Genomic DNA, 11,790 nt, shown 5'->3' on the forward strand with positions numbered 1-11,790 from the left:
TCTAAAACCCTCTAAAAGTAAGTCTAAAGTGGAAATGTTAGATGTTGAAAAGTTAAATTTTTTAATTTGACTACCTAATTAAACCCCCAAAAAGTTACCAAAATTTATGATTGGCGCCAAGGCTTTTTACAAAACTACAAGTTAAGAATAAAAAATTTCACTTTTTTTAACTACTTAATAATTGAGTTAAGCGTATTGGGTACGGGTTAACGAGTTATCGTTCAACCCATTTATATAATCGGGTTATGCATGTCGGTTTCGGGTTGAAAATTTCAACCCAAACCTAACCCGTTTAGTTTGTGTCGAGTTAGATATTTTTTTATTTAATTTTTGCATTGGCATACGTGCACATGAGAAACACTTCACTTAAAAAATCCGGAGGGAGTATAATTTTTGCTTTTTCCTGATGGCATATCTTCCTAGTATCTTCGCACTTTTGTTCAGTCATTTTCTCAAGTAGAATTCGTAGGTTGAATGCCAATTTTGAAATTATTTGCAGGTTAATAAGAAAACCAGAAATCGGGCTTATGATATTCTAGTCCAGATTGGTCATGCTTGTGATGAGGAGAGGGGAGGGAAAAAGGAGGAGCAGGGAGGGAAAAAGAAGAACTTACTCCAAGTCTTTGATAACGTATGTAGTTTCGCTGCTACTCTTATCATTTTTTTTTCTTTTTTTTTTGAAAGGCTACTCTTATCATTTTTTGGAGTACCTCATTTTGTTTTTATTTTGTTTTATACTCACCATATGGCTAGTTTCATCTTATGATCCGCTCTATTGAAGTATTTGCTTGGGGTAAACGGTCAGGGCCGGGTCTGAAAATTTGGAACCAGTCTCGGAACCAGCCAAATCGGGTTTAATATATTGAACTGGTTGCAGAACCGATGGGGCTCGGCTTGATTCTTTTTTTTAATTATTACTTTTGTTTTTTTAAATAGAAAAAGTCGTATTTAACTTTAATACATGTTACAAAAATAAATAAATAATGAAATCAAGATAATAACAATGCAGCAAAAGCAGGAAAAAAAATCTCAATTGATCTAATCAATCCTTAACTTTCAGTAAAATGCCCTTTCCCCCCTTCAATATCTACAACTGCCATTTTATTTATCCTTTTCAAAATATTCTACTTTCTTCAAATCCTTCAATCCTAAACATGGTCTCCACCTGCAGTGCTTTTGCATAGATCTCAGCCTGACTTCTCTTATGAAATTATCAATAAGAGTATGATATTGAACTATTAAATAGAGAAGGGTTTAATGTGAATACTGTGTATGTAATTTTCGTGGGTAATATTTCGACATTTTTGGAAGGTATATCAAAATAATTTTTTTTAAAAATGTGTAGGGCAGAAGTTTCTAGGGAGAAATGAGTAGTGAGTTGTGAAAAAGGGAGAGTTGTGTGGTAAAGGAAAATTACAATTTTTCATAAATTACACTTTGACATATATCTGCCTAAAAAATAGACTTGTTTTCCTATATTACTTCGAAATGATTTTAGGGCTCTTTCATTTGAACAGGTAGCAGCAGGCCTTGCCAGCGATAGTTCGCATATGATCAGTGCAACTGTGAAAGGGTTGGCTCGCTTGGCTTATGAATTTTCCGATTGTCTTTCTACTACATGGAATCTGTTTACCTCCTCACTTTTATTTCTTAAGAGGGAGGATAAAGAGATCATCAAAGTATGTCCTGTTTAACTGACCATTTAAACTGTTTGACCATTGTTTTTTTTTTTTTTTTTTTTTTTTTTTTTTTTCGGTAATTTGATTCGTAGGGATATTTATTTTGAATGATTGTGTTGCTTCAGGCTAATTTGGGTCTACTTAAGGTTTTGGTTGCAAAATCACAATCTGAGATCCTGCAAATTTACTTGAAGGGCATGGTTGAAGGTATTTTAGTACGGCAGGATGACTCCATGAAGCATTTCAAAGCTAAGGTTTGTGGCCTACTGTTGCTATGAGACTTTCATTTCCTTTCAGCCTTTTTTAGCGCTTGTGAGTCATGTGCTTGTGTTCTTGGTACTATTACTTTGTCTTGTTTTTTCTTTTTCATTCATTCTAGGTATCTGCTAACTCTGAAATTAGCTCGTTGTCTCAACTAGCTTTAGTTGGTCAGCGGTAGTATATGCCCTTAGGTTTAACTAGAAAAGACACTGAACTTATCCTTCTTTCTCCTAACCCTGGCTGTTGTACTCCCTCCGTCCCATAATACTTGGGACGTTGGGGTGGACACGTAGTTTAAGAAAACAACAAGTTCAGGGGTCCGAATGTTCTCGCAAAGTTCTCAAATGTGAAAATGACCGAAGTCAGCACTTCCTTATATAGGCAAAGTGAGAAGGCGAAGGGTCGCTTCCAAATTCAAAATTTGGGCGGGAAAATCTCGGCCATTTGCAAGGTGACACCTGTAGCAGGCCGTCGCCTGTCACCGTGCGGCACCTGTCACAGGTGACACGTGACCAGTCACGTGCCACCTGTGACAGGTGCCGCACGGTGACAGGTGACACGTGACCAGTCTCTGGGTCCATATACGCCTGCTACAGGCAGCAGAAGGTACATACTTGTTGCCGTTGACTACTTCACTAAATGGGTAGAGGCGGAGGCTGTAAAGGGAATCAAGACGAAAGATGTAATTTCATTCATTTGGAAAAATGTCATCACTCGGTTCGGGGTTCCCATGTCTATGGTTTTTGATAATGGTCCCCAATTTGAGTCGCCTGTTCTCAAAAGCTGGTTGGGAGACCAAGGAATTGCAAACTACTTTGCATCTGTCGGCCGTCCACAAGCAAACGGCCAGGTAGAAGCCTTTAATAAAATCATCTCAGACGGTCTCAAGAAAAAGATTGAACGAGCAGGCGGCCTATGGGCGGATGAACTACCACATGTTCTCTGGGCCATTAGGACGACTGAAAAAGGGGCGACTGGAGAAACTCCATTCCTCCTAACTTACGGTGCGGAAGCTGTTCTTCCAATAGAACACTACGAGCCGACTCTTCGAGTAATGCTATATGACGAAGAGGCAAACTGGGAAGCCATGCACCTGGCATTAGACTCACTTCCTGAAAAGAGGGGCAATGCTGTCTTGCGCCATGAGATCTATCGCCTGAGAATGACTAGATCATACAACAAAAAAGTACACAGGCGTCCACTCAAAGTAGGGGACTTTGTACTTAGAAAAATGGAAGCAGTTGGTAGGGCTAATGAGTCTGGCAAACTAACTCCCAACTGGGAAGGACCCTACCGAATCTATGAGGAAGTCAGGGACGGTACCTACCGTCTGGAAACACCAGACGGACAACCGTTGCCTCGAACTTGGAATGTAGATAATCTTAAAAAATATTTCTTCTGAATGATGTAAAGTAAAGAGCTACTTAATAAAAGTTTGCACTTACTATTCAATTTTGTATTACGAGGGGCATGCCGTCTGTACCTTTACAGTCGGCTACTCTCCATTGAGTTTTTCACTCTATCTTCAGAGGGGCATGCCGTCTGTACCTTTACAGTCGGCTACTCTCCATTGAGTATTTTACTCACAATACTTAGCTAAAAAGATTAGGGCCTGGCCGACCCTGTGCCTAACAGGCGGCTACCCTTCTTTTACTTAGCACCTACGTTCACCAAGAACTTACCAAGGCCACAGGCCGAATGATCAGACCAGGCGCTAAGCCAACTGATCAAATCTACAAAACTAATACGACCTGTCCCAACATCATAGCAGGCGTCCGACGGCATCCCTCCGGATGAAATTCGTCGCAGAGAGCAGCTCCCTTTTGGGTGGAACATTGTTCTATAAACTAATTACACGGCACCTATACGACTGTCCCCAAGGGCAACCACGTAGCCGTTTTTGAGACAAGGATAACTCTATCACTAACCAAACCAGTGGTAGCAGTTGACATCTGAGTCAGATGACCGCCCGTATTACTTGGGATAAATGCAGGGGGTACCTATTGAGTTAATAGCCAACAAACATTGGCGAATCAAGGGGTCTAGCCGGCCTCCGCCGCCTGGTACCTCTACTACTCAATCTAGATTGTGACGAAGACTAAGTAACTCCTATGTTAACTTAATAGTCACTCAAACTTAGTATGGAGCCTAAAAAGTTTTGAGTCGTCCGCCTGTTTTTTAACAAACAGGGGCTCTCAACCACTACTCTTGCTAAGTTAACAAATTATGAGTTAAAAGCCAACAACATTGGCAATAAAGGGAAACAACCGGTACCCGCCGCTTGTTATCTTTACTAAATTCCTTGGCGACTAGGTAATACTCTATTTACTTGGTCAGACCACTTTCCTACTTGGTTAAAATTACAAAAAGACAGGCACGCCTGCCTAAAAAGGATCCAGACAAAATAGTTCGAATACCGATTGAATAAATGGTCGACTGATCGTCTATCCTGGAAACAAACAACCAGTCGTCCATGGGCATAGGCGGCGTACTAACTATCCGTACCTGTCTGCAACGTTCGGCCATGTACAACAGTCGGTCTAGTAAACAATGGGATATTAGATATGGAATACTTGGACAAATTTGAAGCAAAACAAAAATTCATTAAAAATAAGCCGGTCATTAAAGACCAGCAAAATATTCAAAGCCCCGGCCCCCTGGCCGGGTAAATACAAAGCAAACGGCACGCAGGCCGTGGATAAAATACATTAAGCTTAAGAAGGGGGCAGTTCAGTATTAGCAGCTGCCGCCTGGTCAGCACTCTTCTTGCTGGACTCGGCTTCAGCTGCATCCTCTTTTGATGCCTTACCCCCAAGTGGCACAAGCGCCACAACCGGCTCCTCCTCCTCCTCCGCTTCTCCCAACGCCTCTTCTTCAGCAGCCGCCAGGATCTCTTGATTATATGTTTCCGAACACTGGCGGTACGTTCTTTCCCAAGAGGCAAAGTCGGCATTGGGGAAGAGGCGGCCCCAGGTCATGCGCTGGATTTGAGCGGAGTCTTCCATCATCTCCCGGACGAGCTCTTTCTTCTCTTGCTCGGCCTTTTCCGAGAGCTCTTGGGTAAGACTCTTCTCTTGGCTCACCAGGAAGGATTTCTCCATGGCTTCGTAAGAGTACATTTTTTGGCGAAGAGGTTTCAGCTCGGCCTTAAGATTTGTGATGGTCGCCTCCAGCTCGTCATTCTTCTTCTGGGCCGCCTCTAACTGAGCCCGAACAGCGGCGGTAGCCTGCGCCTGATAATAAAGAATATCAATGGTCAGTACTTCATTTTGGGCAATTTGAAACATTGCCTTGTCACAGTCAGAGGCGGCCATAGCTTTTGCAGCCTTTACCTCTTTGTTCTTCCGATCAAGCGGCTTGCGAAGGCCGTTAACTCGGAGCAGGGCCTAAGTACAAAAAAACAACAGGCGTCAGTTTCCAAACAAAAAAGATAACAGGCGTCCTGGAATTCAAATACTCAAAAGAGTATACCTCAGCAAGGACCCCTGCAATCCCATCAAGGTCAAGGGTGCCGACACCCCTGACCGTCTCCCTTTCAGATGGAGGAACTACTTTGATCATGGACTTGGCTACCTCTACCAAGTCAAGCCCCTGAGTGCCGGCTGCATCAAGCGTAAAAAAGCAAGTTAGACCTAGTCAAGAAGGAAGCAAGTGTAAAAGTTTTTACAAGTAATTGTCCATACTTCTAGGCGGCCCCGCCGGGGTTTTAGAAGAAGTGGCCGGCTGCTTCTCAGCCGCCACTGTTTTCCTGGAAGACCCAGGAGAGCTTGCAACAGTCGTCCTCCGGGCCTTGGGGTCCGGCTGTTGCGAGGAAGAAGCTCTTGGAGTGCCCGACTGAAAAAAAAAAAAAAAAAAAAAAAAAAAAAAAAAAAAAAAAGAGTTAGTATATGCATAAGACAACTCCTAAAAGAGGAAGTTTCGAAGCCTACCAAGGGTGCCCCCTTGTTGGGGGAGTCGGTACAAGACTGTTGCATGAGAGAGGCCCGCAACATGGCCGCCGCAGTCTTGGATGCTGTTATTTTACTCATGGCGTCAGCTGCAAAAAAATAAACAGCAAAGTTAGTAAAGATCCCAAGTAAACAAGGCGTGAAAAAACAGAGTATTTGTCAGGCCGGCTACCTCTAGAGCACCGACTGCTGAGGCCACAGGCGGCCAAAAAGTACTCGTCATAGAGCCACTTGAAGCTCGGGACGCAGTTTAGGGGTACTTGCTCTCGTACCCCTGAAGTAGAGTTCACCCTAGTCTCTACTTTGAAGAGTCCTTTGTCTAGGATCTCTTTTTTAGCCTTTGGGGGAACAGGCGGCATGCTGCGGCCGCCTGCGAGAAGAGGCGGATCCCTATTCCACTTGTTAAAGCGTTTGTTCAGCTCCGTGTCTGAACCCTCGATAATAAGGAAGGTGTTCCGCCAATCCTTCCATTTGTTCGCCTTACCTCTCGTCATGAGGTAGCCCCTATGGCTTGTTAATTGATACCAGCCGGTACCTCCCGACTTAGGGGTCCGGCTGAGATAGTTCATGTGGGCGAAAGCCTCAAAGCTTGGCTCCACCCCGTACATTTCGCACCCGGCCACATAGCCGAGTACGTTTACCCAAGAGTTGGGGGCTAACTGCCATAACCCCAAATCATACCCATCTAAAATCCGCTGAACAGCCGGATGTAATGGGAAGCGCAGTCCAGCTTTGATGGCCGCCACATAGCAGCCAAAGCAGCCGTCATCATAGCTGGTACCAGCCGGCCAGACGACAGTGTCTTCTGGATCCGGCACAAACACTAGAAAGTCGGGGCCCATTCTGTGGTTAGCTATAAAGCTCTCCACTTTGTCTTGCATGGCTGCGATCCGGCCCCGGGGTACCGTGCAGTAGTAGGGGGTGTTTTCCTCTCTGTAAGAGGCGGACGGCTCCGCCCAATTGTCCCCCTTCTCAACTGCATGAGAAAGCCTCGCCTCTTGTAGGCGGCTGTTTCTTTCTTCTGAGCCTGGAGAAGCGTGGCCAGAAGAGCTGGACTCGGACTCATCCTCTGACGAGTCCGAAGAGGACGACTCCTCCCCTCTCCCAGAGGGGCCCGCCTCCTCTCCCTTAGAAGGAGCAGGAGGAAAATTAGACATATCAACGGTGAAATGGGAAGGGACCACCTTGACCCCTCCCTCAGAACTGTCGGCTTGGCAGCCGCCTCGTTTCACTTCTACATCTGGCGCCTGGTCAGATGTTTCACTAATGAGCACCCTTTGGGAGGAGCCGTCCGAGTTTGAGATCATAGCAGTCTTTTTTGTTCTGGCCATCACGTTCTGCATAGACACAGATACAGTCGGACTTTGTATAAAGGGCAAAGATGGGTCCAGAAAAGGGCAGGCGGCACTCCTAGTCCTAGATTCAGCCGTCCCCGGTGACCGGCTGATCACTAACTTAGGTCGTGTCGTGTGCTTCCGTGGTGCCATTTCAAAAAATAAAAAGAAAATTAAGAGTAAGAGAACTGAGTTACCTGAACGAGTGACGGTTGATGAAGTTCTGGAAATCCGGTGCAGTCGGCTTGTCAGAACAGGCGGTAGGCAGAAAAGGTCCGAAATGTCAGAGCAAGTTCAGGGGTCCGAATGTTCTCGCAAAGTTCTCAAATGTGAAAATGACCGAAGTCAGCACTTCCTTATATAGGCAAAGTGAGAAGGCGAAGGGTCGCTTCCAAATTCAAAATTTGGGCGGGAAAATCTCTCGGCCATTTGCAAGGTGACACCTGTAGCAGGCCGTCGCCTGTCACCGTGCGGCACCTGTCACAGGTGACACGTGACCAGTCACGTGCCACCTGTGAGGGGCAAATGATTAGGGGATTTTTATCCACCAATCACCGTCTGACAAGTGGACCAACCAGGTTCCGCCACGTGTCCTTCATGTAAGCCAATAGGAGCCTGCCACGTGTCAATCACAGATACGTCCTCTACGGACCAATTGAGACACGCCACGTGTCCACCCATGCCAAATGGGAAAACCGGCCAACAAGGCCCAATCCTGTTTAGAGGCCCGGTCAGCCCTAGGTTTACCCTAAACCTAGAGAGTGGCACGCTTCTCAAGACTATAAATACTTAATTAATCCTCATTAAGTGGAGGGAGAACCGAACAGAAACGTTACGGAACACACTAATAACCGGCTGATCTCGCTAACAAAGCAGATTACCAACATTAAACACTCTCACCTAGAGAGACCTTATTACTTTAATTTCCGCTTTAATTACTCCTTAATCAGGTACTAACTTGACCGTTGGAGGCGGAGCTCTCAGGAGTCTCCGTTATTTTGCAGGTACAGGCGTCCGGTTCCAGTCTCGGAATTGTAACTCTCCCGCAGGACATCAGAAAACCCCGAAACAGTGGGGGTAGTGAGGAGAGAGAAAATGTAGGATTTAATTGGTTTTTGGGGTTTGTGGTCCCAAAAAGAGTATTTTTTTTATTAGTGGTCCCATTCCATATTTAGTAACGTGTCAAGTATTGTGGGACGGACGAAAATGGTAACTGTGTCAAGTATTATGGGACGGAGGGAGTAGATTGGTAGTGTAATTGGGTCAAATATTGGATCTGTACATTCGAATTTATGATAGATAGGGCTGTTAGGATCCTCTCCAGCTCTTTTCCTCTAGTTCCATCTTCATATGTACACGTAAGCTAGCAAAGTAGGCCATCTGCCCTCCCTTTCACCCCCATCGAAATTGTCTATCTAATAACTGTACCCTTGGGTCCCTTGAGGAGTGAGGATCTGGCTGGATTTTTAGTCCATGTACTATAACTCTTCATTTTTTTTGTTTCAATGGAATTTCTTATTTCAAAAGCATTTATATTTCAGATGAGAATTGTATCAACATTGATCTTTCGAAATCAAAGGAATTACTGTAGTAGCTTATATCAACATCTCTCTCTCTCTCTTCATAAGTTTGGTTTCACGTCTATTGCTAAGTTAAACACTTGTTGGAGATGCTTGTCAAGAAATGTGGCCTTGATGCTATTAAAGCTGTAATGCCAGAAGATCATATGAAACTTCTTACTAATATCCGCAAGGTGCGAAGTTGAATATAATTTTTAATCTTTTCTTTTAGTTGCTGTGTATTACCTGATGTTTGTTCTTTTGTCTGTGATTGCTTACTTGTTGGTTCTTTCCAGATAAAAGAGCGGAAAGAAAGGAAGTTGGCAGCCAATTCTGAGACAAGTTCCTACCTGTCAAAAGCAACTACGTCCAGGTTTAAGTTTTTCCACCTTTGTTTTCTTCATATTGCTTGCGCGCTTACGGGTTGAAATTTACTCTGACATGTCTTGTCAATATTTGGGAAATTTCAATTGCTATATTTTTCATCCTTCTCTGGAAAATGCATGTGTAACATAACTCTAGCTTGAAGCAAATTATTAGAAGTTATGTGGGAAATGCCAAATGCTATGTACACTCTTTCTCTAACAAGTATTATGTCACCTGGATGCTTCATTTCACCTCAAGTACCTATGTCACATTCTAAACACTTGGACCAAAAGCGTGGAAATTTGAAAATGGCTGAATATTCTACTTTGACATATACTCTTGTCTAACACAGTAATATGAGATCTTACTAGAATAACAATAGTAGCAGATGTTATTGTGTATGGACAATTCACACTTCATTTTGTACCAAAAGTATGGAAATTATAAATGGCTGAATTTGATACTGAGACATACCCATATCTTACATGAATACTACTGTACTAGCTAGAGTGATACAAGAATAGAGTAGATGTTATTGCATGATAGTTATTGTTGAGAACGTAACCATTCTTTCCTTTAATAGGAATTGTAATGATTGGTCAACTTTTTATTTGACGCTGTTGGTCTATACCAACTTGTCTTGTGATTAACGCGTGTGACTGTACTTTGCAGGCAAAGTGGATGGGGTCACACAAAGATATTTTCTGACTTTGATGAAGAGTTTATTGATGGGGATGATATGGATGCTGGGACATCTGTTGGTCGATGGAGCAGATTATCTTCCAAGTTAAAATCAAAAGCGCCTTCGTCAAGGTATCTTGCATTTTATTAGTCTAATTCATCTTTTATGTATGAGGTGCTGAAGTATGCACTGTTTATTTTCTATCGGCCTGCACTAAATTGGTTTCTCTTGACCTGACAAACAACAATACCCAAATTACTTGAGTTGGAAAGACCCAGCCAAAATTCATTTATTCTATAATACCTAATATTCAATAGACTCGAATATAGCCAGACATGACTGCAACCTGTTTGCCGCTTCTGAGGATGGAGGACTGGGGTTTCTCTTGAATAATTTTAAATAATTTTTAACTTAGAGAGATTCTTTTTATGTACCATTGTACCGTAATTTAATAAATTTCTCTTAGGTCAAGGAAAACGAGGTCTGGAAGGAGCTTATTAAGAGACTCGCTTGACCTAGAAGATGAACCACTTGATCTTCTGGACCAGCGTAAAACAAGGCTAGCTATTCATTCTGTTGGAAATCTGAAAAGGAAGCTTGATTCAGAAGATGAGCCCGAGTTTGATGAGGATGGACGACTAATAATTCGTGAGGAAGGAAAACCCAAGAGTGAAAAATCTTATGATGATAATTATGAATATGATGAAGATAAAACTGATGTTCGAAGTTATGTTTCTTCTAAATCAAAGAAGGCTGACCAGAAGCGCAAAAAAACATCTGAGTCAGGATGGGCCTATACTGGAAATGAGTATGCTAGTAAGAAGGCTCATGGAGATGTGAAAAAGAAGGGCAAATTTGAGCCGTATGCATACTGGCCACTGGACCGTAAGATGCTCAGCCGTAGACCTGAGCACCGGGCTGCTGCTAGAAGGGGTATGCGTAGTGTTGTTAAGTTGAAGAAAAAGCTCGAAGGCGGGAGTGTTGCAAGTGCACTTTCCATGAAGAGCAAGGTGAAAAAGGCTCATAAGAAATGAAAGATAGCTTAGAATGCTCAATATTCTTTTAATGAATTTTTTGTAATTTTCGTGTTATTTATAGAAAAAAAATAGGAATTTTGAAAAGAATTTATTTTATTTTTCTCCCTTGTACAGTGTACACATATTTTATGAGTCGACAATGAAGTGCAGTCTAATTTTGACGTCACGTAAATTCATGATTTGTTTTTGTCATTAATTGATTAATGAATGATTTTATTCAATGATAAATTGATTTATTCCTTTATTTTATTTTTATATTTTGTGCAGTATAATTAATTAAATATTGAAGTCCTGGGCAATGTTTAATGTTTTCATGGGAGCACAATACTGATTGAGCTACTGTGTTTTGTGATCATACGACTCATTCAGCTGTGAAGTCAGTAATCCATTAAGTGATATTACGTCATTAGGTTTTTAAAATGCCTTGTTAAAATATGAAACTTTGGATTTCTTCACTAAGTTCAAATTTCATGGTACTCCTAAGAAGTCATTTCTCATCATCTTCGTTTTCTCGTCATTCAAGTATTTCAGTTCTTCCCTACTCTGCTTCACTATAACTGTTCTAATTATCTCGAAGTGTTCGTGAGCAATGCTGGATATAAATGTCCCTACATTAGTGATTTATACCGGTACATAATTTCAAAGTTCTTCCCCACATTAGTGATTTATACCGACTAGCTCGAGCAAGAATGCAATATACTTGAAACGCACAAGCTAAGCAATTTGATCTTTTTTAGACAAATTAGAAAAGGCAACGAGCATACAATCTCAATCATCCCTTTAAATGCAATATAGTACTTGAAATACAGGAATTAATAAGACTGACTCAAAACGTACAGTGAACACCAAAATTTTAAAACAACCTAAACTGCCACCCCGAAAGACTAAGCTACCAATAAGAAACGGCTCCAATCTCACAAAGAAG

At 42.4% G+C, this 11,790-nt stretch overlaps 1 protein-coding gene across 1 annotated transcript; it reads left to right on the plus strand.

The window, feature by feature from the left end:
- Positions 1-1,713: 1,713 nt before the first annotated feature.
- Positions 1,714-11,044, plus strand: LOC110721805 (RRP12-like protein). The gene is made up of 5 exons (XM_021901002.1): positions 1,714-1,934; positions 8,874-8,974; positions 9,077-9,153; positions 9,819-9,959; positions 10,295-11,044. Exons 1-5 carry the CDS (start codon positions 1,787-1,789, stop codon positions 10,860-10,862), a joined length of 1,035 nt encoding a protein of 344 aa, XP_021756694.1. The 5' UTR covers positions 1,714-1,786; the 3' UTR covers positions 10,863-11,044.
- The last annotated feature ends 746 nt before the right edge of the window (positions 11,045-11,790 follow it).

Source organism: Chenopodium quinoa, unplaced genomic scaffold, assembly GCF_001683475.1.
Source record: "Chenopodium quinoa cultivar QQ74 unplaced genomic scaffold, ASM168347v1, whole genome shotgun sequence".
NCBI classification, from domain to species: domain Eukaryota; kingdom Viridiplantae; phylum Streptophyta; class Magnoliopsida; order Caryophyllales; family Amaranthaceae; genus Chenopodium; species Chenopodium quinoa.